Raw genomic sequence first — 26,475 nt, forward strand, 5'->3', positions numbered from 1 at the left:
AGCACCTAAAGAACTACACACAGATGGCAGCGGGTATGGGGTTGGTGCTATTCTGGCGCAAATTTCGAATGGAAAAGAGAAGGTTATAGCCTATGCTTCAAAGACACTTAGAAAAGCTGAGAGAAACTACTCAACTACAGAAAGAGGATGTCTTGCTGTGATCTGGGCAGATTTCGACAGTATCTCTATGGAAGGCCATTCAAAGTTGTTACAGACCATCACTCACTTTGTTGGCTGACAGGTCTTAAGGATCCAACAGGACGACTCACCAGGTGGGCACTATGTCTTCAAAAGTATCATGTTACCATAGTGTACAAAAGTGAAGAAAACACCAAGATGCCGACTGTCTCTCAAGAAACCCTGTGCAAGACCATCAAGACTTTGATGAAGATAGTGACTGTCTCGCTGCACTCCAGGATCTCTCTACTGAGCAGAAGAAGGATGCCAAGATATCTCAAATTATGCTTGCCTTATATCAGTCAAAGGATGTGAAAGGACAATTTAAGATAGTTAATGGAAGATAGTTAATGGATTACTTTGCAAGAAAAACTTTGATCTGTTTGGAAAGAGGTGGCTACCAGTGATTCCTAAACACATGCGCTTAGATGTTCTACACAAATTCCATGACATACCTGAGGCCGGACATTTAGGATTTATTAAGACATACGATAGGATCCGCTAGAGATTTTTCTGGTCAGGTTTATTTAGGAGTGTCCGTCACCATGCAAAGCACTGTCGAGAGTGCCACAGGAGAAAGGCAGTTCCTCAGAAACCACTTGGCCGACTCATACCAATCCCAACAGATGAAATGCCGTTCCAGCATGTTGGGATTGAGCTCCTCAGATGATTTCCAACATCTTCTAGTGACAATAGATGGATTATTGTTTGCACTGATTATCTGACATGGTACGCCATTACGAAAGCTGTGAAAAGAGCCAAAGCATCCGAGGTAGCCAAATTCATCGTGGAAGACATTGTATTGAAACATGGTGCCCCAAGGTCATTAATTACGGATCGAGGAAAGTTTTTCAATCGAATCTTGTGACAGAGAGAAGCCGTTGGTGCAACATTACTCATCACATGACGACTGTCTACCATCCACAAACTACCGGGCTTACTGAAAGTCTTAATAAGACCTTGGACGACATGCTATCAATGTTCGTCAATGTTGAGCAGAGCAACTGGGATGAGGTGCTACCTTTCGTGATGTTTGCCTACAACACCGCCAAACAAGACACCACAGGATTTGCGCCATTTTTCCTGGTGCATGGCCATGAGGCGACTACGATGATGGATACTGTGTTTCCGTTACATCCTGATGACGTGGATGACGACTACATCAGCCAGATGTTAACCAGAGCTGAGGAAGCTCAGCAGTTAGCTCGACTCCGCATGCTGCAGGCTCAAGAAAATGAACGCAGAAGGTATGACACGAGCCACCGCCCTGTTGTCTACCACCTGGGTGGCATCATCTGGACCTTCACTCCTGTTCAGAAGGTTGGTCTCACTGAGAACCTCCTCAGGCGCTACTTTGGACCTTATAAGGTCGTAAGACAGTTGTCTGATGTTACTTATGAAGTTGAAGATTTTGACCCTGACATAAGATGACGAAACATCAGAGATACAATCCACATCCTTTGAATGAAGCCCTGTAAGGATCCTGCAAGCCAGGGTAAATTCGAAACTCCAGCTACAGGCAACAAGCAGAAAGGTGACGAAGAGCGTAGCGGCAAAAGAAGTTCTAAGAAAATCATTGCCAGGGCGAGAATCAGTCACCAGGAGTTGGAGTATGCAGGACCGATGACTTGTTCCCGGACTATGAGACGCTGTTCTCTTAAGGAAGGAGCAATGTCACAGAAGAAGCTGAGTAGCACCGTGGTGTAGTGGTTATGATACTACACTGTTGCATGAAGGGTCGTGAGTTCAAAACTCACCTGGACTGCACAATTTTAATTTCTATATTTGGTTCGAGTACATTTTAGAAGTATCCACAAATGCCAAGAATCATCGTACTGGCATGTTCTGTAGCTGTATATATACTGTATGTGTTCTGGCCAGAGGCAGTTCGCTCCGCGCTCTTGTATGTGTAAGTGCTGAATAAACCTTCATTAAGTGAAGTTAGTGTTCGTCATTCATCTAATTACACCTTCTTCTATGTGACATTATTTCAAGTTACCCGAAATACTAGAGGGCATATCATTTATATAAATAAGGAACAGGAGTGGCCCCAACACTGATCCCTGGGCAGACACCCTCCCCATTTTACTGTACCCGACTCAGACCCCACATCACAGCCATTCTCAACATTATGAATAATGACCTTTTGCTGTCTGTCGCTAAAGTAAGAGGTGAACCAAATGTGAGCTACTCTCTGTATTCCATAATGGTCCAACTTCTGGAGTAATATTTTGTGATCGACACAATCAAACACCTTAGTTAAATCAAAAAATACGCCTAGCATTTGAAACCTTTTGTTTATCACATCCAGTACCTCGCAGAGAAAAGAGAATATAGCATTTTCAGTCAATTTTTAAAGATGAACTGTACATTTGATAGCAATTTGTGTGATATAAAATGATCAGTTATCCTTACATACACAGCCTTTTCAATAAGTTAAGCAAACATTGATGACACAGAAATAGGTCTGAAATTGTCTACATTATCTCTTTCTCCCTTTTTATAAAGCGGCTTTACTACTGAGTACTTTAATCATTGAGGAAACTGACCATTCATAAAAGAAAAATTACAAATATGGCTAAATACAGGGCTAACATGTGCAGCACAGTACTTTAATATTCTGCTAGGCACTCCATCATATTGATAAGAGTCCTTAGTCTTCAGTGGTTTAATTATTGACTCAATCTCCCCCTTATCTGTATCACAGAGGAGTATTTCTGCTGGGTGGGATGAATGGCAGCTAGCTCTAAATGTAAAAATATAAAAATTAGCAATATTGTGAAAAGGATATCCTTTTCATAATATTATTGATAATATGGCTAATACTGTTGATATTCCAATCTGAACTTCCCATTATTTGAACAGATAAATTAATGCACAAGAGTGGTAGAAACAGTATTAGTAGTGCATTGCTTGAGACAGTTATGGCAATTAAACATCTAGGTGTCACAGTGGAAACTAAAATGAAATGGCCAAGCATGTAAGGTTGGTAGTAGGGAAGGCAAATAGTCAGCTTTAAGTTGTTGGGAGAATTCTGGGAAGTGTAGCGCATCTATAAAGGAGATTGCATACAGAACACTGTGTGACACATTCCCAAGTCTCAAATGTTTGATATCACCACCAAGTCAGGTTAAAGGAAGACATCGAAGCAGTTCAGATATGTGCTGCTAAATTTGTTACCAGAAGGTTCAAGCAACATGCAAGTATTATAGAAATTCTCTGTGATCTCATATGGGAATCCATGGATGGAAGATGATGTTCTTTTCATGAAACACACTTGAGATAAATTAGAGAAATGGCAATTGTGACTGACTGCAGAGCAATTCTACTGCCACAAACATACATCTCACGCAAGAACTGCGGAGACTAGAAAAAAGAAAATAGGGCTCTTACGGAGGTATACAGTCATTTTTCCCTCACTCCTTTTCTGAGTGGAACATGAAAGGGAAGAACTAAGAGTTGTACAAGATACCCTCAGTCATGTATAATATGGTGGCTTATGGAGTATGTATATAGATGTAGAATATTCTGAATATGATACATGAAAGGAATACATCATGCTTTCCATAAAACAGTTGCAGTATGACATCAGTAGTAATTAAGAGAAACCACGAAAAACAACTTCTGTGGATTGAGCATGGAGTATATCAGATGAAAGTTGTACAACTGCCCATTTATTGCCAAAAATAAGCTATAAACAGATGAGTACATAAACGTCTAATTAAACTTGCAAAATGTGCTCACTGAATAACAGTCAATATTAAACAAGAACGAAAAATGCTCTTATCATAGCACAAAAAAAGGTGAATATGTCCTGGGCAAAGTTAGGGATGTAAAAGAAGGCAACTAACTTTTTGACTTATCTGGTAACTTCAAAGACATTTAAATCAAAACATCTTGACATATTTGTGCTTTTTTACTTGTTAGTATTAGTATCCATGTTATGTTAGTATTAGTATCCATGTGACAAGTAAAGTCACATTGTACATGATGTCATGTAGTATAATGCGACACATTCCATCATGTCATCCAACATGACATATGTCATGTCTGCAGTATGACACAATATGCCATTAAAGTTTAGGATGCAATCAACCCCCACTCCTGGATACTTTGGATTCTAGAAGCATCCCACTCTCTACCGAGCGAGGTGGCACAGTGGTTAGCACACTGGACTCGCATTTGGGAGGATAATGGTCCAATTCCGCGTCCGGCCATCCTCATTGAGGTTTTCCGTGATTTCCCTAAATCGCTTTAGGCAAATGCCAGGATGGTTCCTTTGACAGGGCACTGCCTACTTCCTTCCTCATCTTTTCCTTATCCGATGAGACTGATGACCTTACTGTTTGGTCTCTTCCCCCAAATCAACCCCAACCCAACCCACTCTCTAGCAGCACATAAATCTGTGTCTATTTGTTCTTACACCCCTCACCATACAAGTAACAAGGGGTGGGTTTGGGGAAGAAATGGTCCCCTTAGGAAAAGAATGTACCACCATTCAAAAATCACAAAAATTGTTTTAGTGTCCCCTCCCAGAAAAAGGTTTTTAGATATTTCATATATGCTCTTCAGCCACACAATATTATATATTTTGTTTTCTAAGGCTGGTGAATCTTCTGGATTTTGGACACAAGATCAGGGACTTTAGTCCGTAAATTGCAAGTCACAGGTGTGCCAACATCTTGCAGATAAGAAATCTCACTGCATTGGGGTACCAGGATTAACTCACAAATGGTGCAACTTTGTCAAGATGTTTTGATTCAAATGTTTTCGAAGTGGCCAAATAAACCGGAAAGCCAGTTCCCTTCTCTACATCTCTAACTCTGCCCAGAACATATTCACCTTTTTTGGATGCTATGATAGAAGCATTTTTCATTCTGGTTCCAACTTTTATTCTACCATAACTTTGACATAGCTTGGCAACCAATGTCAATTGACTCTAGCGACAACTGATCTGGTACAATTTTTTTATTTTCTTTCATACCACATTTCTTATATCATGGCAACAGATAAAGCTTTCAAAAACAACAGGATGACCATCAATTATGTATATCCGTTGGCTGCTGTTGTGGTCTTCAGTCCTAAGACTGGTTCGATGCAGCTCTTCATATTACTCAATCCTGTGCGAGCCTCTTCATCTCCAAATAACTACTTCAACCTACATCCCAGTGAATCTGCTTACTGTGTTCATGTATTGATCTACCGCTACGATTTTTAACCCACACACTTCCCTCCAATACTAAATTCATGATTCCCTGATGTCTCAAAATGTGTTCTATCAAGTGATCCCTTCTTTTGGTCAAATTGTGCCACAAATTTCTTGTCCCCAAAATTCTTTTCAGAACCTCCTCATTAGTTACACGATATATCCATCTACTCTTCAACATTCTTTGGAAGCACCACATTTCAAACGCTTCTATTCTCTTTTTGTCTAAACTGTTTATTGCCCATGTTTCACTTCCATACATGGCAACACACCAAATACTTTCAGAAAAGGCTTCCTAACACTTAAATCTATACTCTATTTTAACAAATTTCTCTTCTTCATATCTGCTTTCTTGCCATTGCCAGTCTACATTCTATGTCCTCCCTACTTCAACCATCATCAGTTATTTTACTGCCCAAATAGTGAAACTCATCTACTACTTTACTTTAAGTGTCTCGTTTCCTCATCCAATTCCCTTAGCATTACCTCATTTAATTTCATTACATTCCATTATCCTTTTTCAGTTTTTGTTGATGTTATCTTCTATCCTCCTTTCAAGGCAACGTCCATTCTGTTTGACTCCTCTTTCAAGTCCATTGTTGTCTCTGACAGACTTACAATGTTATCAAAAAACCTTAAGGTTTTTATTTCCTTTCCCTGAACTTTAATTCATACTGCAAATTTTTCTTTGGTTTCCTTTACTGTTTGTTCAGTGCACAGATAGAATAACATCAGGGATAGGCTACGATCCTCTCTGAATCCTCCTCTACCAGTGCTTCCCTTTCATGCCCTTCAACTCTTGTAACTGCTGTCCGGTTTCAGTACAAGCTGTAAATAGCCTTTCGCTCCCTTGCTACCTTCAGAATTCCAAAGAGAGTCAGTCTGTCTACCTTCTTACAAAATTTGGACCGATTTGCACAAGTCTGAAACATTAAAAAAAATTTGTTTTGACTTTATCCATTTATCTACCCTTGTGCATAGTTTGAACCAATTCGTACAAGCTCTCAGTATAGAAGTGGCGTTCACCAAAAATCTCCCTGACAATTTTTTTTCCCCTCCACTTAAAATCCAAACAACACAAAAATTTTTTCCAACAGTTAAAACTTATCTTAAACCAAGGTCCAATATACTGGAGGACTAAATGTGTGCCATTAGTCTTGCTCCAGTCTGGCATTATTTAAGGGCGACTGTTTTTACTATTTTTGCATGCAAAATCTGAACAGTGCACATACAAATAGTGCCATTAGCTGTGTGTTAATTTCAGTCCAACTGAAATCTTTTGCAGAAGGAACAATTTCATCTACTCACCATCAACCAATTCATCACTGGATTTGGAATAACACTACTAACAATAATCCAATGACGACAAGATGTAGTTCATGAGGGAACATACCAAGGACTCCATACAGGATTTGCATCCAATACAAAAGGTGTAACAAATTTAATCTATGAGGGTTATCTGGAAACTAAGGTTACAAGGCATGTAGCTACAGCACTGAATGTCCATGGGGGAAGTTGGCACCACTGCCATGTAGTGGGAAGCCAGAGGAAGGATCAAGCATTCCCAACAATCAATAGCTCATCAATTAGTGTTGTGGTGACTGTTAGAAATGAGCATTCTCACTCCGGCTCCCACCAGATGTGAAGTGCATGCTGTAATTTGCTACCTAAATGCTACGGGCATTAACGCTGCTGCGATGCATCATGAAATTGTTTCAGTTTATGGCGAGGACATAATGTCAATGCAGCTTGTGACAAAATGGATACAGAATTTCAATTTTGGAAGGATTGAAAGTCACAATGACAGAAATGGAAAGCCATCTGCTGTGAATGACGATGTGGTGCAGAAAATTGAAGATCATCATCTCTCTGATCACCGTTCAACATCTGATGACCTGCATGCAGTTCGTCCAAACATTTCACAAACTGTTGCACATGAAATTGTAACTAATCAACTAAATTATCGCTAGTTGTGTGTGCGATGGGTGTCCAAGATGCTTACTGAAGCACACAAAACAAACAAGAGTCAGTGCCGCTCGCGAATTACTTGATTGTTTTGAGAATAAAGGTGAGGCTTTTCTCAACTCTATAATAACAGGAGATGGAACTTTGGCTTATCATCATACTCCAGAGAGCAAACGACAATCAATGCAGTTACGCCATACTCATTCTCCCTCAGCCAAAAAATTCAAAAAATCAGTAAACAGTGAGGAAAATCATGGTGACAGTGTTTTGGGACAGAAAAGGGGTTCTGCTCATTGATTTGAGGTGAAACAATAAACACTGCAAGATACTGTTAGGTCACAAAGAAACTTCACACAGCCATACAAAACAAATGTTGCAGGATGCTGACAGCGGGAGTCTGTCTCCTTCATGACAATGCGAATCCGTACATCGCTCATACAACGAAAGAGTTTCCGACTTCTTTTGGTTGGAATGTTTTAAGCCACCACTCTCACATCTACAATCTTGCACCTGGTGGCTATCATCTGTTCACTAAATTGAAGGAACACCTTCATGGAAAACACTTTTCCGGCAATGACGAGGTGAAAATCGAAATGAAGAACTGGTTGAAAAAGGTGGCGGAAGATGCCTATCACACAGGAATGAAAAAACTCATCCCATGGATGACAAAATGTATTGAGGTAAATGGTGATTATGTGGAAAAGTAACGTAAGACCTATACTACAATGCATGTAAATTTTATTAAAATTAATTTTTTTTTTTTTACTTCAAAAAATTCTTGTAACCTTACTTTCTGGATTAGCCTCACACATTAACGAATTTAATTTAATATTTCGTAAGCCACTTACATTACTAGTCTGTTATAATATAAAAAATCAATTCTAAAAAATATACAAAGACAATAAATACAATAAAATTATTTCTAGTAAATGATGAAAGTGTTGAGGGAAGAAGGATAGATTTACTCCAATAAATATAATTGTGAAATGGATTTTTAATCCTGTACTGTTTACAGTTAAGCCTTTAAATAATTGAGTCCCACACTTTTCCTGGGTGTCAACTCTGGTTTGTCATTCAAAACTTGCTTAATATACTGTAATTTAGCTACAGTATGACATGTTCAAATGACTATACAAATAGCTGCTGGTACAGCCTAAACCAAAAACTATTTATCCCATGTTCCCAGCTCAACTGAGTACCAAGACCCCCACAAACTGCAAAATTCTGCACACGGTGATTTTCATACACGTTTGTTACGGTGCTTCTCTGCTGTAACAATACAATATAAGATTATTATGAGTGCGCGTTCAATAAGTACCCGATATCCTGTTTTGTCAATAACTTCTCATCACACATGTACCGCTTCCTGCACAGTGCATCCTTCATTGGGCTAAACAGACGGAAGGTGCGAGATCCGGGCTGTAGGGAGGATGAGGAAGAACAGTCCGATGAGGTTTTGTGAGCTCCCCTCACAGGTGCAGACTTGTGCGAGGCCCTGCATCGTCACAGAGAAAGGGAAGTTCATTTGCATTTTTGTGGCGACAAACACGCTCGAGTCATTTCTTCAATTTCCTGAGAGTAGTACAATACACTTCAGATATGATCGTTGCACCATTAGGGAGGACATCAAACACAATAACTCTTCCAGAGTCCCACAAGACCACGCTGAAGTCAGTTCTTCAATTTCCTGAGAGTAGCACAATAAACTTCAAGTTTTTCTTTTGAGGTGAGACTTCATGGCAGCACTCCATAGATTTCCATTTCATTTCTGGTTTCAAGTTATTAACCCAGGTTTCACTACCTGTGACGATGTTTGACAAAAACTTGTCACGATGAGCCTTGTAGCATGCAAGTAACTCCACACATATAGTCTTTTATTGCTCTTTATGGTCTTCTGTTAGGTGGTGAGGAACGAAACAGTCAGACACCACTAAATACCCCAAATGGTGGACGAATGCATCGCACAACCGACAGAGATGTCCAGTTGAGCAGCAAGGTGTTTGACTGCGATCCGTCAGTCACCTCAAATGACACTGTTTGCACATTCCGACACAGAAGGAGTCACTTTGCGCAGCCAGCCAGCATACGAAAGATCAGACAGGTTTGTGCAACCTTGTTGCAATGATGAAAGACGTCTCACCCGACGACTCAATGTGCGTTTGTTCACTGCCAGGTCTGCAGAGACGTTCTGCAAGCGCCTATGAGCATCTGAGATGCTCTGGTTTTCTGCCTTCTGGCAGCTCTCTGCTCGGAATGTACCTCCGTTACAGAGGCCATTCGTGAAGGCTGTGTACGGTGCTGCCCCCTATCGAAAGTCGTTAAACTAAAATTGCCTGAGAAAAAAAAAAATATATTGCATTGTTTACTGCATTATTTACTGACAGCATCTCATATATTTTTGATTAAGATGTGCCTTAAATGGTCATCACTATGATGATGCAGAAGCTGTTATTTCCACAGTTAATAAGTGATTAGTGGAACTTAACATTTTTAAGTTTGGTTACACAGATGGCTATTTGCATCACTATTTTCAGTTTATAAAGAATATTTCAATTTTTCTTCGCGGATAGCTTCACAGAATTCTTCATAAAATGTTTATGGACTTACTTCTGCAGTATTGTGTGATGTGTCATATTATCAGCACTCGAATAGAGAGATTATGTATTACTGACAGGTACATGTGAGACATCGGTTTCAATTGAGACTGAGGTAACTTTCACAACTATTAGTTGATAATCGGCATCAGCAGTTTAATTATGTATTTAATTAAGCACCTGTTCATTCATCTGCAAGACATTTACTAATTAAATATCTTATTAACCATAAAACTACGGGCTTTGGGTAACATCTGATTGTAAGACAATCACTATGAGAGATAAAAAAATAATTCTGTTTTGACTAAGGACACACTTGGTCAGAGACAAGTTAAAGATGGCAGCATAACAGTTCATGTAAATTTAAGGAGTATATGTAACAACTCACTAGAGAGCTGAGGCACCAACAGGAATGTAAACAAAACTGAGAATGTTTTCAGCCTCAGTGGTATATACGAGGGCTGACTGAAAAGTAACGCCTCCACCTTCGTACTTCTTCAACATTTGGCAGCATTGGTATGTGGCAGGTACTGGCTTGTTCCATAGCCTTTTCTCTACAGCTCCAGTTGGTGGGAAGCCTTAGCATTGAACGGTTGTGTTATTACAGTGTAATGTATGGAACCCTGTGCGTACGGTCGGTCAATGTGATTTAAGCAATGTGCAGTCATTGAATTCTTGACAGCAGAAGGTGTCACCCCAAAGGAGATTCATCAGAGAATGAAAGCAGTTTATGGTGATTTTATTGATGTGAGTACTGGGCATCTTCATTCTCGTAACACGAGAGGAGTTCCTGGCAAATTTCAAGCCTGTGCACTTTCACTTCAGGAGTCAGCATCCGGTGTACCCATCGTGCACAGATCTTCCGATAGCCAAGCAAAGCAATAATGTGATACGACGATCATCCTGAATCAATCTGTCAACATTTTGCTTGTGAAACTCTGTGGTTGCTGTCACAGGACGTCTATCTCTTTGTTTGTCATGCAGGTCAGATGTCCCCCCCAACATCTTTAGACTTACTCACCCTACGATGCACAGTACTACTCACATCAACACAATCACCATAAACTGCTTTCAGTCTCTGATGAATCTCCTTTGGGGTGAGACCTTCTGATGTCAAGAATTCAATGGCTGCTCATTGCTTAAATCGTACTGATCGACCATCTGCGCAGGTTTCCATACTTTACTCTGTAACAACGCAGCCATTCAGTGCTAAGGCCTCTCGTCAACTGGAGCTGTAGAGAAGAGGCTATGGAACAAGCCAGTACCAGCCGCATACCAATGTTGCCAACTGTTGAAGAGTTACTTTTCAGTCAACCCTCGTAGTTCACATACACCATCATGGCTACACACTGTACCATGTGAATACATTGTTTCTTGCACTGAAATCAAGCACAATGTAGTCAGCTGTGACAATATAGTTATACAGGTTGTTTGTTTGTTTGTGTGTGTGTGTGTGTGTGTGTGTGTGTGTGTGTGTGTGTGTGTGTGCAGGCGCGCACGCGAGTGAGAGCGCGTGCACGTGCACTCTATAGCTTCGAAAGACATGTTCTGGCACTAGAAACATTCTCAGTCCTGTTTATGTGCTTATGAGCTCTTCAGTAAGTTGTTCCCTTTACTCCTTAAATTATATATATTCCAAGAAGGAATGTCCAACCAGTTTTACTGTTAATAATTAAATGTAAATATTGTATAAATAAAACATTTTCAAGGTCATGAAAGGTAAGGGATGGATGGACAGAAAAACATACGGCACCTGGTAAGCCATTATAAAATGGTTCTTCCTTCTTTTTAGGCTCATTAATTTTTGGAACTTCCTTCTGTAATTCATCTGATGAGCCTTTTTCTTCAGCCTTTGGCACAATACGTTGCTTTTCTTGGTCTTGTAGAGCCTTGTAGCTTTTAAAAGAAGAAAAGAGCATTAAAAAAGTTATGAATGCCTGAAACTAAAACAACAATATGGAAAGGATAAAGGGGGCTTTGAATAAGACAACCACAACAAAAAAGAATGCTAAAAATATTCAGCTTTTGGAGAAGTCCTTCATCAGAAGTAGACAGCTTGCACACAATCACAACTCGTACACACATGGCCACTGTCATCTCCATGGGCTACGCCTTCATCGCCTGTATATATCTTGTGTGACAAGCCCACAATCTACAATATTTCAACTGGGTTTGCTCTTTAGATTCATGGTAACGGCCCTAACTACATTTCAGTAATTACGAATTCTGTCTCCATTTGTTCTGGTCAACTCATCAAACAAGATAACCTTGCATATCTGACTAACATGACCTCCAAAACTAAATTCACTACAATATGGCATACATATAAATTAATGTGACTTTTCCAAGTAGTCTGCTGAATTGTTGTTTCCAACGTACATTATTTTGACGACTGACCCACTCATCTTCTACAGGTGCTGCAAGTTTTGCTGTTGTGTGTGTTCATTGCCTGGACTCCAATCAGGCTATGAACTATGGTTGGTCTCGTGCTGCTATTTATAGTCGAATTAAGACTGCTGACACCCACTATGCCATTTGATGCTCTTTCGTTTTTCAGAGCTCACACCCACTGATATTCCATGAAACAAACTCTCTCAGCGTTTTTCACTTCTGGTGGATGTGGTGGCCAGCAATACTTTAATAAAATGAGTGCCGCACCAAGTTATTTAAATCGAAACTGCCGTCCCAGTTCATTATGTTTTCTGACATTATTTCATGATTACATTCAAGGCAGTGCTTAGCAACAGTGGAGTTGCTTGATTGTTTTAGTCAAACATGTCACTGATGCTCTTGCATCTCTCCTCAACTGACCTGATAGACTGCTCCATGTAAGACATGCCACGTACCATTAACCACAAAGAAATTCAGTGCTAAAGACTCTGATCCACAGAGCTTGACAACTTTCACACAAGGTGAGCATTGCCAAAGAATTACAGCAGCTACCAACAGTGTTCCAAAGGAGTGAGTATTCAAGATCATGAAACTGATTGGGTGACGCAGTCAAGAGGTTAAGATTGAGACCGAGGATGACATGCAAAAAAATCACTAAACTCGTAGCACCTGAAGAAAGCTGGTCGGTCATCAAAATATTGGGCACAGATGGAAGTAACAACTCAGCAGAGCACCTAGATGCACACAATTTATCAACTCTGCTGAGAAAACCTGAGAGATTACATGCAAACTGTTGCCACAAAGTAAGTTTCTCAATTAACATGGACTTGCCTACGTTCATATCACCAAATAAATACAGTTGAGGCTTACAAACCTTGCATGAATGAAAGTTTACATTATATCAGTCTATCACCACCTTCCCCCAACCAGAATACAATAAATCACATCTACTTAGGGGTGTAACCTTCCTCATGTGTTGTTGATAGGATCACACACATTTCTCAGTGAAACGTAGACAGTTACAATTGTTAATGAGGAAGAGATCAGTGTAAACCACCTTCATAGTACACTTTACCCACATACATAACATAACAATAAACGTAAATTACTTTCATTGCAGTTCGTGATACATTCATCATCATTCTTCGTACAATACAAAGAGTTATTTTTCGTTGATTGGCATACCTGGACCTCATTCACATATTATAGATCCAAACATCTGTATTGTAAGCGAAAACTAAGTTGATCCACAACGCAGTGGCCAATGGGAATGACTGTACATGGGAAATGCCTCCACAGTCACACCCACCAGCCATCATGCTGAGTGTCAACTGTGTTTGTGTGTATAGTACAAGTTTCTGTCTAAACTCCTCCACACTAATATTAATAATCAACTAAACATATGCATGTATTTGTACATTATTACCTCCTGCGAAGCGTTCATCACTGATCTGGTTGGGCCTTAGTACCTATAAAGGACTGTGCACATGTGTGGGGGAGTTGGGCATTTTTGAATGTGTGTAAATTTTCTACAGCTGATGAAGGACTTAGTCTGAAAGCCGAATATTTATAGCCTTGTTTGTCATTGTATCAGTCTGCAACTCAATGCCTCCTCTATGTTATTGGGTGAGATGTTCTACTCCATTTAGGAATAGTTTATAGTGCATACCTTTTATGTATGTTCATAATATCCCTGTATGTTTTTCTATGAACTCAACTTTTAATAATATACATTTAGAAATATCTCTTGCAGATTACAGTCACGGAGCTATATGACTGGCAATTGATGACGTTATGCAGGAGGCGACGAGCAGAGCTTTCGCTATAAAATCACGAGTAACTTCGTACAATACAAAGAGTTATTTTTCCTTGACTGGCATACCTGAACCTCATTCACATATTATAGATCCAAACACCCGTATTGTAAGCGAAAACTAAGTTGACCCACAGTGCAGTGACCAATGGCCGCAGGGGAGTGTCGTAGGACCGTTGCTATTCACAATATACATAAATAACCTCGTGGATGACATCAGAAGTTCACTGAGGCTTTTTGCGGATGATACTGTGGTATATCGAGAGGTTGTAACAATGGAAAATTGTACTGAAATGCAGGAGGATCTGCAGCGAATTGACACATGGTGCAGGGAATGGCAATTGAATCTCAATGTAGACAAGTGTAATGTGCTGTGAATACACAGAAAGAAAGACCCCTTACCATTTAGCTACAATATAGCAGGTCAGCAACTGGAGGCAGTTAATTCCATAAATTATCTGGGAGTACGCATTAGGAGTGATTTAAAATGGAATGATCATATAAAGTTGATCGTCGGTAAGGCAGGTGCCAGACTGAGATTCATTGGAAGAATCCTGAGGAAATGCAATCCGAAAACAAAGGAAGTAGGTTACAGTACGCTTGTTCGCCCACTGCTTGAACACTGCTCAGTAGTGTGGGATCCGTACCAGATAGGGTAGATGGAAGAGATATGGAAGATCCAACGGAGAGCAGCGCACTTCATTACAGGATCATTTAGTAATCGCAAAAGTGTTATGGAGATGATAGATCAACTCTGGTGGAAGACTCTGCAGGAGAGACGCTCAGTAGCTCGGTACGGGCTTTTTTTGAAGTTTCGAGAACATATCTCCACCGAGGAGTGAAGCAGTATATTGCTCCCTCCTATGTATATCTCGCGAAGAGACCATGAGGATAAAATCAGAGAAATTAGAGCCCACACAGAGGCATACTGACAATCCTTCTTTCCACAAACAATACGAGACTGGAATAGCAGGGAGAACCGATAGAGGTACTCAAGGTACCCTCCGCCACACACAGTCAGGTGGCTTGTGGAGTATGGATGTAGATGTAGATGTAGATGTAACTGAGCACTACTCATTGCCAGCAGTGTTCCACACGCCTCCAGAACTGCCTGCTCCATGCCAACAGCCCCTACTGTGACGAAAGGAATACCATCAATTTATTTTATGTTATTTTAGTTCTAAGATTGTATTCACTCCTCAACCACTTACAATATGCAATACTCTTGTTTACAGAGTCATTATTCATTCCTCAACCACTTCCAATATGTAATAATCTTGTGTACAGAGTAAAAAATCGTCTGATGACAGTTTGATAAAAGACCGAAACAAGTCATGAAACAAAATATTCTTACAACTTCTGCACCACTTGTTAGCAGCAGACACAATGGCTGCACCAAAGACTGAGACGGCGTGGAGTTTTACAATTATTTATTGAACTTTCTTTACAATTTCTCCCCCGTTGTCGCTGCCCAGCCCTGTGGATCCCTCCGCCTGGCTGCTGCTGTGTAGACTCTCCGACAATGCGCGTAACGTGCGCCGCGGATCGCACTCGGGAGCCTCAGGCCACCAGTGCTCTGCTGAAGCCAGGATGCCCTGTGGTTGAGATGAACTCGTCGTCACTCGGTGCCCCAGTACGGCACGCCCACGGAACTGTGTCTCTGTGAGGTCAGCTGCCGATGCCTGCTGCACCGGCGGCTGGGAAGCCGTCAGTCGCGATGTCCGCGAGGTCCCGTCATGGACGGACCACGCGCCGTGGGGCCGGGTTGCCGTGAAGTCCAGGTGTCAGTCCCCGGCGGTGCCTGTGACCAAGACCGCGCTGTGGCTGGTCCTGCTGGAAGTTCTCGCTGTTGTTAGTCAGCCATGGTGCCGACAGAACTCGGGCCGACCTCCAGCGCTGAAGTTGACATCTGGCAGCGAACGGATGACTCCTGTGAGCTGGAACAGACTTCCAGAATCATCACCTACGAAGATTGAAAATTCGGACACGGACCACATCCGTCCTCAGATCCGTACTGCTTCCTAATGGCTTCTGTCTGTTGCTGCCTGCACTCCACTATTTATATCCGGCAGGAGGACGTTTTTTACCCTCGGTGGTAGCTTTTTGTTATTACTCCCGCAGTATATTGCAGCGTAACTTAGCGCACTGGCCTCACTTCCCCTTACTCAGCACTCTCCAGGCTTCGCTCGGCGCTCGGTCTGTGTGCGTCCTTGTATCAGTCTGTTGATAGACTGCTGCTGTCAGCAAGGCTATCTGTGCCTGCCTACTTTGCAACGCCTCGGTCGCTGGCGTGCCTCTGTTTTGCCATTCTCCACTCTGCGAAGCAACGCTTACTACATGTGGTCACAACACTGCCTCCTCCTAAAAATTAAATTCGTCCCCAAATTTACCCAATACGTTAACTCTAGTTCTATCCTATATTCTACTTCTTCCCTATACACATCCAGGTTGCCCTGACTCACGCCCTACTGGTAATCCATTCTACAGGAATCTCATGGAGTGGTCTTGGATTAACACGCTGAATCCTCCATTTTAATAAGACATACACCACACCAATAAGTACAATCAACACGGTAATAGCACTGGTTGAAATACCAATGGTCACTATTCTACGATTCCCCCTGGTACCGTACTCTTCCACATGCCTTAGTAATTGCTGCATTGAAATTTGACCTTTCTCCGAATCTACTAGTTTATCTATCGTTTGCAATAGTGTAGCATCCATGGTGTTGTTAATATACGTCAAATTTTCTCCTGGAGTGATGCTGAATGATGCATCTGGCCAGTACAACATCAGATTAGTATCTGTAACCTTGGTGACTCCCGTGACTGTCGCTGAGAAGCTGAAACGATCCCCTACTATTTCACAATTTGTCCTGTTGATTAGCAAACTACTGTCCGATAATCCATCTCCATGGTTGCTGTCCAATTCCCAGTGTCATAACACTTGGCTGATATCATCTCTGTAGCGAATACTGAATACAACCAATGCCTCCCAACCTGCTGAAAATGAGGTGTAGGCTTCACTATTATTCTCCGACACTCTGAAGCTTCTGCTTCTGCCCTAAATAACTGGATCTGACACGACCTCTTGCCCGTGAAAACAACCCGTGATGGAAAAATGGAAACTGACTCCATTAGACATCTACTCAACTCTAAACTCGACACAGTAGCACGACTATCCCCCTCCTCAGAAATTAATAAAACCTCCTGTGTCCTGAACTGTATGCCCTTCCCCATGCGCTCCCATCTGACCAGATAAGGATGCACTGTGTAACAGTGATACTGTCTCCCCACACTAGTTACTGTAAATCTAATCTCTATATACATCTTAACTAGAGCCGTTGTTACCTTAATCCTAGACATATGATAAAAAAAGTGACAAACTCGCTTCAATTATCGGCACTACGTGCTCTACCCCTTCCGGAAACTCTCCCTCTGCCTGCTTCAGACTCGTCTGAATTTTTCTGGTGACATCAATGTCACACTCACCTGCCCGTGCAATGCGTGATGTACTGCCTCTTGCCATTCATCCATCCTCACTGATGCATCACCAATGCTGTTAACCAGTTCCTGCAGCAATTTAGCCATTTCCAGCTTCCTTATATATCCAATCGCACTTGTACCTGTTCCAGATCCGTATTCAATCATTTCTGTGTTTGTTCTATATATGCTCATAACTCTGTAGCCATCCCACGCACCACGCGTGTCACATTCAACAACTCTGTACCTAATCCCCGTATCTCTCTTGTGGTATATCCACTAACTTCCCTATGCTTTCCTCCCTGTCGCGAATAACTGTTAAAGAATTGTTCAAACCTTCAATATTGTCTCTATCTGCTGTTCCAAAAATTGTTTTCAGTAACTTCCCACCTGCATTCAACCAACCCCCTCTTTACTCTCTTTCTCCTTCCTAGAGTCGTGCTCACGACTTGGCGCAGTTGTTCCCTTATCTCCTTACATGACCTATCCAAAGCCTCGTACTCTTCTTGCATGTCCCGTAATATTCCGTTCTTAGATGCAAGCGTTTCCACACTCGATAACACCTCCTGTAGCTGCCGCATCTCGCTCCTTGCCTGCAGGATGCTGAGTGCCAGTCGAAGCGTCCATTCGTGACTCGTGAGGACCACATCCGCTTGTTTCCCGAACAACACCCCACTTCGCAACGGCATATCCTGTACCTGGCCAGCTTGTGTCAGCTGCCTGAGGACTACGCCCCATACTACCCACTTGAACCCCATCCTGCGTCACCTACAGAATGGAGAGAGAAGGAAAAAACTCCCATCACTACCCCTTAATACCAATAAAATAACCCTAGTCCGTGCACAAAAATAATACACACATGATAATTACTGCTAACTACACATCCCTTGAACGCAACTTATACTTAATACCCAGTTTACTGTCTGCTTCTGGCGCTTCTTTTCACTTTCTGCCAGAAGAAGTAGTACATATACACGGATCTACTACCCCTGCAACGGCTTAACTCTACTAACGTGAACCACCGTTATCTTGGTAGGCAATTGTAATTTTATACTGACAGGTGATGTCATTTCCACTACCTGGTACAGTCCCTGGAACTTGTTTGTGAACTTCTTGGTTCTCTCTTTTGGAACATACGGATTAGCTAGTAGCACCCATTGGCCTACTCTGTACTTGGCAACTTCCTCGTTGTACCGTTCTTGTCGTTCCAATGCTTTCGTGTTAGCTCGTACAACTCTCTGCCATAGTTCCATAATGGTTTTCGCAAATTGCCTTACATGCTCGCCCTCTGCTCTCGGCCTTGGACAAAGCGTGTCAAAAGGTGATGGCATCTTCCGCCCATACACCACTTCGTACGGCGACAATCCTGTCGACGTACGTACCTTGCTATTATATGCACTGGTTACAAATTACAAGTAGACATCCCAGTCAGTGTGTTGACAATTTATGTAGTGACTCAACTTCTTAGCGATCATGCGATGAACTCTCTCTGTTCGTCCATTTGCTTGCGGATGGAATGGACTAGTCCGTAGTTTCTTTACCTTCAGTGACTTACACAGTTGCTTCATCAGATCAGACGTGAAATTAGTACCTTGATCTGAGATTAAGGACTGAGGTATCCCATATCTGAGTAGCCAATTATTAACTAAAGCTTGTGCCACCGTACTTGCTATCTGATCTGGTAATGCGACCATGTCTAATTACCTACAAAAGTGGTCAATCACTGTTAACACACACTTATTCCCTGCTGCACTCCTATTAAATGGGCCTAATACATCAATTCAGATTTGTTGGAAATGTCTGTCTGCCTCTGGTAATCTTTGAAGCTGAATCTTTTGATGGCACAAGTTCGCACGCCGTGCGCATGGCACACAATTCCTGACATACTCGTCCACGTCTTGACGTCATGTTCTCCACCAAAACTTCTCTGCTATCCGCATATCCGTAGCTCTTCTCCCACCATGTCCTGGAAGAAAATGGTCATGCACCTGTTGAAAAACTTCAGATCTTAATGCTGCTGGTACGACGACGCGCGGGCCGCATTTCGTCGACCTGCAAAGTAACCCATCCTGTACTAAGAACTGCGGTTGCTTTCTGAACGATTCGCAATCACTATCCATGGCTTGTGCCCTTTTCCATTCCTCTTCCGTCACCCCTGTTACTTGTAATACTGCCACTTTCCTGCTCAATGTGTCAGCATTGGCATGTTTCACACCTGGCTTGTGTATTACCTCATAATCGAACTCACTGAGTTTCAGCACCCATCTCACTAGCCTACTCGCTGGGTCTTTCAGACCTAATAACCATTTCAGCGCTGAATGATCCATCACAACCTCAAAACTTCTACCGTACAGATAAAATTGAAAGTATGAAATCCCGTATATTACCGCTAACAATTCCTTCTCTGTCATGGAGTAATTTTGTTCCGCCTTGTTAAGTTGACGAGACACGAACACAATCAGATGTTCTTTGCCATCAATTTCTTGCCCAAGTACAACCCCATGAGTAAGATTAAATGCATCACATTGCAGTATAAACTCCTTCTAAAAGTCTGCAAACTTCAATACTGGATCTGATGTCACTATCCGTTTAAACTCTTCAAATGCTCTCTCGCATTCTGACGTCCACTGGAAGGTAACACCTTTTCTTAGCAACTTAGTAAGTGGCCTCGCTATTTCTGCGAACCCCTGTATGAATTTTCGATAATAGCTCACAAGACCAATGTACGATTGCAGTTGTTTAACCATTTGCAGAACCGGAAAGTCTCGTACTGCAGAAGTGAGATGAGGATCTGTTCGTACCCCACCCTGACTGATAACATTCCCCGGGATAATTTACTTGTGCTTGCACAAAATGGCATTTGTCCAAACTTAATGTTAGCCATGCTGCCTCTAATCTTTTAAACACCACCTCTAACCATTCCACATGCTGCTCTATATCTCTTGAAAAAACTATAATGTCATCCAGATACACCATGCATTTTTTCGGTTTCAACCCATGAAGGACTCCATCCAACAACCTCTGAAATGTTGCTGGAGTGTTTTTTAGTCCAAACGGCATTCTTTTATAATACTTCAATCTGGTGATAACCGCTTCGCAAATCCATAGTGGAGAAAAATTTACACTGCCCTAGGTTGTCTAACGTTTCTGTGATATTCGGAATCGGATATACATCCGCCACTGTCCGTTCATTCAAATGTCTGTAATCGCAACAAAAGCGAAATTTTTTCGACCCGTCCAGTGTCTTCTTCGGAACTAGGACCACACTACTAGACCAAGGACTATTACTGTGCTGGATTATCCCATCTTCCAGTTGTTGCTCTATTAATTGCTCTACTACTGGTTGTAATTGTTTCGGTAGTCTGTATGGCTAAGAATACACCGGAGTGTGATTCCCTGTCGGAATACGATGCTGTGTTATCGGTGTAGCAGGTAACGTACCCTGTGCTTCAGACAATGTTTTATACTTTTGTAATAATGCTTCCATACCCGAACGATCATTTCCTCTCAAATGAGTTACCTTGTCACGAAGTGCAGACGTGCTGACGGTTTGCTTTACATCATAGTCTAGCCTCGAACTATCGATGTCTTCTTCATCCATTAACTCTACTGTGGCTATTACTAATCCCTTCGGCAGATCAACATCATCCTGCCCGAAGTTATCTAAACTCACCGGAACCATAAACTGCCCGTTTATGTCTGTTACCCATGATACACTCCTACGAATAAAGCAATGCTTTTCGTCGAAAACCTCATTACTCGGTAGTGGCTCTACCAAGAATAACCCCTGCTGTGGCACATCGACATCCACTGATACCCAGATCAACTTCTGTGTACCTGTTCGTACTTTGTCATATGAAATCACCTTTAATGCACTTGTATGCAGTTTAGTTGGTATCAACTTAGCTATCGGCGCACCTTGAACTCTGAAACATTTGCAACGGCTGTACCCATTGAGAACAAGTTCCCATCGAGTTCCAGCGTATGTTGCGAAAGGTCAATTTTGATGTGATGTTTAATCAGAAAGCCCAACTCAAGTATCGCTGAAAATCCCTGTCCCACAGTTGACAACACCTCCATTTGCTCCCGGAACCACACGTTCCCTATCTTAAACTTTAGCTGTGCTGCCCCTAGTGCATCTAATTTTTTATCACCTACTGCGCGCAGTCTGTATCTCGGAACTTCCAATCCTTTCCTGCCCACGAGGTCCACACTGACAACTGATACATGCGCTCCAGTACCCACAAAAACTCTTCGAGACTTATCTTTTATCCAAACCATCAAACTACAATCCGCCTCTTCGTGCACTCTCTGAGTACCTCTTTTTACTGGGAATGCTTCCCAACGGCAGGAACACTCCCTTTTTCATTTAACAGTTTTTTACCTGCTGTATCATTAACCCGTTTCTTGGCTTTACACTGCCGTGCCTTATGCCCTATTTTCTGACAACTGAAACACTGTGGTTCCCGACATTGTCCCTTAAAATGACCTTGCTTCCTACAACGGTAACACTCTTTGGAAGACAAAAAAAATTTCTTGTCATTGTGACTTCTAGTGGCGCTATCCACTTCCTCCAAATGTGTAACTACGCGCAATGCTGCTGCTAAGTCACTTGGACTTTCCATCCGTATCCGGCGTCAAAAATCTGGTGAGACTCCTCGCAAAAATGCGTCTAAAGCTCTATTCTCTGCTTCTTTCAATAGAACTTCATTTGCACTTGCATCTTGCGTTAACTCATACGTGTGCCCATTTGTTCTCCTAATTCTGTCTGAAAATTCTTCTACCGTTTCACCCATTTTTTGCATCATCCTCCCCAATTTTTCTCTAAAAAATCTGGCACTGTTTTGTTTCCTTAACCTTAGCAATAACCCCTCAGCCAACTCTGTGAACGTAGTAGTATCCTTTAACCCTTCGTGGTATGCCACATAAGTCTTTGCGTCACCTACTAACCGTAAAATCGCCATTTGCAAACACATTTCATCTGACCAGCCACACAGTCTAGTTGTACTACGTACGTAACCAATGAAAACATTCACATCCTCTGATGTTTTACCCGAGAAGGAAGCTATCAAATTAGCCGCTGAACAATCTGCCACACCGGAAAAGACAGTACCCTTGCATTCTACAATATCGCTTCCCGAGCCTGATTGAGTATTTTGCAACAATTGTTGCTCCATCCTCTGCATGTGCTGCTTTTGCAACTTATTTTCTTCAATCAGTTTCTTAACTTGTTCTGTCAATGCGACTACAGCGTCACTTGTCCTGGTTGCATGTGTGTCTGGCATTTTCCGTGTGGTATACCTCGCCTCACAAAAATAAAATTGTATTACCCAGAAGCAAGTTAATTCCTAGCATGTCTAATGGCAAGCCATCTAGACTTACCACACTGTCCCGTTACATGACCTTAGAAGCCACACACATCACAAGTGCTTGGTACAAATTTATCGCAAGGAGCAAAGTGACCTGTTAATCCACACACTACGCTTTTAGATGGTACTAAGTTAATGTGACTATCATTCCCACAAAACTGTGATATGTCTACAGGGCTGTTAGGCCTTTCAAATGACACTCTCACATCCCGTAACGTTACCCTCGACATGTCTAGCTACACAGAAAACATAGAGAGAAGGCAGTTTCTGGACTCACCCTATTCGGTGTTTCTCGGTTGCTCCGCACAGTGCTCGTCAAAGTCATGGCGTGGGTGCGCCTGACACCACTTGTTATAACTTCTGCACTGCTTGTTAGCAGCAGACACAGTGGCTGCGCCAAAGACTGAGACGGTGTGGAGTTTTACAATTATATATTGAACTTTTTTTACAATTTCTACCCCGTCGTTGCTGCCCAGCCATGCGGATCCCTCCGCCTGGCTGCTGCTGTGTAGACTCTCCGACAATGCGCGCAACGTGCGCCACTAATCGCACTTGGGAGCCTCAGGCCAGCAGTGCTCCGCTGAAGCCAGGATGCCCTTTGGTTGAGATGAACTCGTCGCCGCTCGGTGCCCCAGTATGGCATGCCCTCGGAGCTGCGTCACCGTGAAATCAGCTGCCGACGCCTGCTGCACCGGCAGCTGGGAAGCCATCAGTCGCGATGTCCGCGAGGTCCTGTCATGGACGGACCACGCACCGTGAGGCCAGGTTGCCGTGAAGTCCGGGCGTCAGTCACTGGCGGCGCCTGTGACCAAAACCGCACTGTGGCCGGTCCTGCTGGAAGTTCTCGCTGTAGTTAGTCGGCCATGGTGCCGACCGAACTCGGGCCGACCTCCAGAGCTGAAGTTGACATCTGGTGGCGAACGGATGACTTCTGCGAGCTGGAACAGACTTCCAGAATCGTCACCTACGAAGATTGAACATTCGCACACAGACCACGTCTGTCCTCAGATCCAAACTGCTTCCTAATGGCTTCTATCTGTTGCTGCCTGCACTCCACTATTTATATCCGGCAGGAGGACTTTTTTACGCTCGGTGGTAGCTTTTTGTTATTACTCCCGCAGTATATTGCAGCATAACTTAGCGAGCTGACCTCACTTCCCCATACTCAGCACTCTCCAGGCTTTGCTCGGCACTCGGTCTGTATGCGTCCTTGTGTCAGTCTGTTGATAAACTGCTGCTGTCAGCAAGGCTATCTGTTCCTTCCTACTTCGCAACGCCTCAGTCGCCGGTGTGCCTCTGTTTTGCCATTCTCCACTGCGTGAAGCAATGCTTACTACACGTGGCCGCAACAATATACACAACTTACATGTGATCTAGACTGTTTTACTGAAATAATTTTAATATAATTTCAGCAATCACTGTTTTCCTATGGACAATGTTCCAAAAACTTCATCATCTATGTGGTGAGGAACAATCTATCCTTTCCATAGTTGCTTTCCATCCTGGATTTTTCATTGTTTGAAACTAATGTAAAACTGAAGAGAAACATATCCAAGCTAGCAATCATAGGGACAGAGAAGATGAATATGGGCATCAAAAAGGAAAAGACAGAAGACAGAAAGGGCAAGTATTTAGATTGTTGGAGGAAGTGGAGGGAGGATCACTCGAAATTCTGAACACAATACAAAGGAAAAAAATTCAAAGTACCATTAACAGATACAGGGGTTGGACAAAACTCCTCCAAACTAATATTAGTAATCAACATATGCATGTATATGAAGGACATAGTCTGTCTTTATAGCACTGTGCACGACAGCATTTATAGCACAACAAGTGCTTGCTTGAACATAAATACAGATGCCAGCCAAGACCGCAGGTTGCACTGTTGTATCTGACCACATATGACACCTATGCAATGTCCTTGATATTCTGCACATGTCAGTCACGTTCAGAACAGGGTTCCATGTAGCTGTCAGAGCATTATATTAGAGTTAAGTGAATTCGAACATGGGAAAATTGTTGGAGCTCATATGTCACCGTGCTTGCATAACCACGGTAGATGAAGTGTTTGGTGTTTCAAGAGGCATCGTATCAAAGATTTATACCAAATACAGGGAATGCAGTAAATCATCATCCACTAAGTAACAACACAACGAAAGTGTATGTTGAGTGATCATGGTTGACAATGACTAAAAAGGACTGTGACAACAAATAAGAGGATTACAGCAGGAGAACTGAGTGTTGCACTCGTGAGCTCTGGCAGCATCAAAACAACACGAAGGAAGCTTCATAAGGAGTGAATCTCAGGGTGAGCTGGAATTCCAAAATCACATATGAGGTATGCAAATGCTCGTAGCAAGAAATGGGGTGCTGAAGCCATAAAACATGGACTATAGAGCAAAGGAAGAACGTCATTTGGTCAGATGAGTCTTGATTCACACTGTTTCCAATTTCTGGCTGAGTTTATGTCCCATGAGTACATACTGAGGAGTTTGATGATGATTTGGGCTGCCATTTCACTGTATTCCACAAGCCCCATGGTTACTCTACAAGGATTATGTGACCATTTTGGCTGATCAGGTCTATCACGTGGTACAATGTTAGCTCTCAATTGACGCTGTGTTCTGAAATGACAGGGCCCTGTTCACACAGCTTACATCATCCAGAACTGGTTTTCTGAGCACAAGGATGAATTGCCGCATCTCTCATGACCACCACAGTAACCAGATCTAAATATTATCGAGCCACCGTGATCTACTTTGCAGAGAAAGGTGCACGATTGCTATCGGCCTCCAATATGTTTACCTGAACTTACCACTACTTCACAGAAGAATGGTATAAGATTCCCTTGAAAACCATACAGGACCTGTATTTATCCATTCTGAGATGACTGGAAGCTGTTTTGAATGTCGGCAGTTTTCCTACACTATATTAGGAATTGTAATGTATTCTCTTTTTGATAATCCCATATTTTGAGCCACTATCTCTACGTATTGTTCATTTTAGCTATGATCTGTCTTCCCTTTCTCTTTACGGTGAAGTGTAATTCAGAATAAATTTTCAGTTTGTGTTGACTATTTTGCTGTTCCACTCCGGGTACTCTTCTTCTTTCTCATTAGATAAATGGTCTGTTGCTAATGTATAAATATTGTGAAAACTTGTAACTCGTATCAAATATTTACTGTAAATAAATCCTATTGAGGACAAAAATATTTCACTTCTGTAGAACAGTTAACATTTTGTTAATATCCTGTGCTAGGATAAATTTAATATTTTCATTGATATAAATTTTAAACGATTTCCAATAAAATGACAACTCAGGTTTTTAAATTTGAAAATGGCTTTAACACTAACTACATGCAACCACACTAATTTGATTAACGATATATGACCCAAAGCATTATAAAGTATCCTGTCAGCAACTGCTTTGCTTCTGTACAACATTTTGACGAATTCCATACGTTTCAACTGTCTTAA

General features: G+C 42.0%; 1 protein-coding gene across 1 annotated transcript in view; it reads right to left on the bottom strand.

The window, feature by feature from the left end:
• LOC124545982 (ubiquitin carboxyl-terminal hydrolase 8) overlaps window positions 1-26,475 on the bottom strand; it is a 226,904-nt gene that overhangs the window by 150,795 nt on the left and 49,634 nt on the right. The window contains exon 3 of the mRNA XM_047124950.1: window positions 11,696-11,838. Coding sequence (XP_046980906.1) covers window positions 11,696-11,838 — 143 coding nt within the window. The remainder of the gene's footprint in view (window positions 1-11,695; window positions 11,839-26,475) is intronic.

This window comes from Schistocerca americana, chromosome 1, assembly GCF_021461395.2.
Source record: "Schistocerca americana isolate TAMUIC-IGC-003095 chromosome 1, iqSchAmer2.1, whole genome shotgun sequence".
Classification (NCBI taxonomy): domain Eukaryota; kingdom Metazoa; phylum Arthropoda; class Insecta; order Orthoptera; family Acrididae; genus Schistocerca; species Schistocerca americana.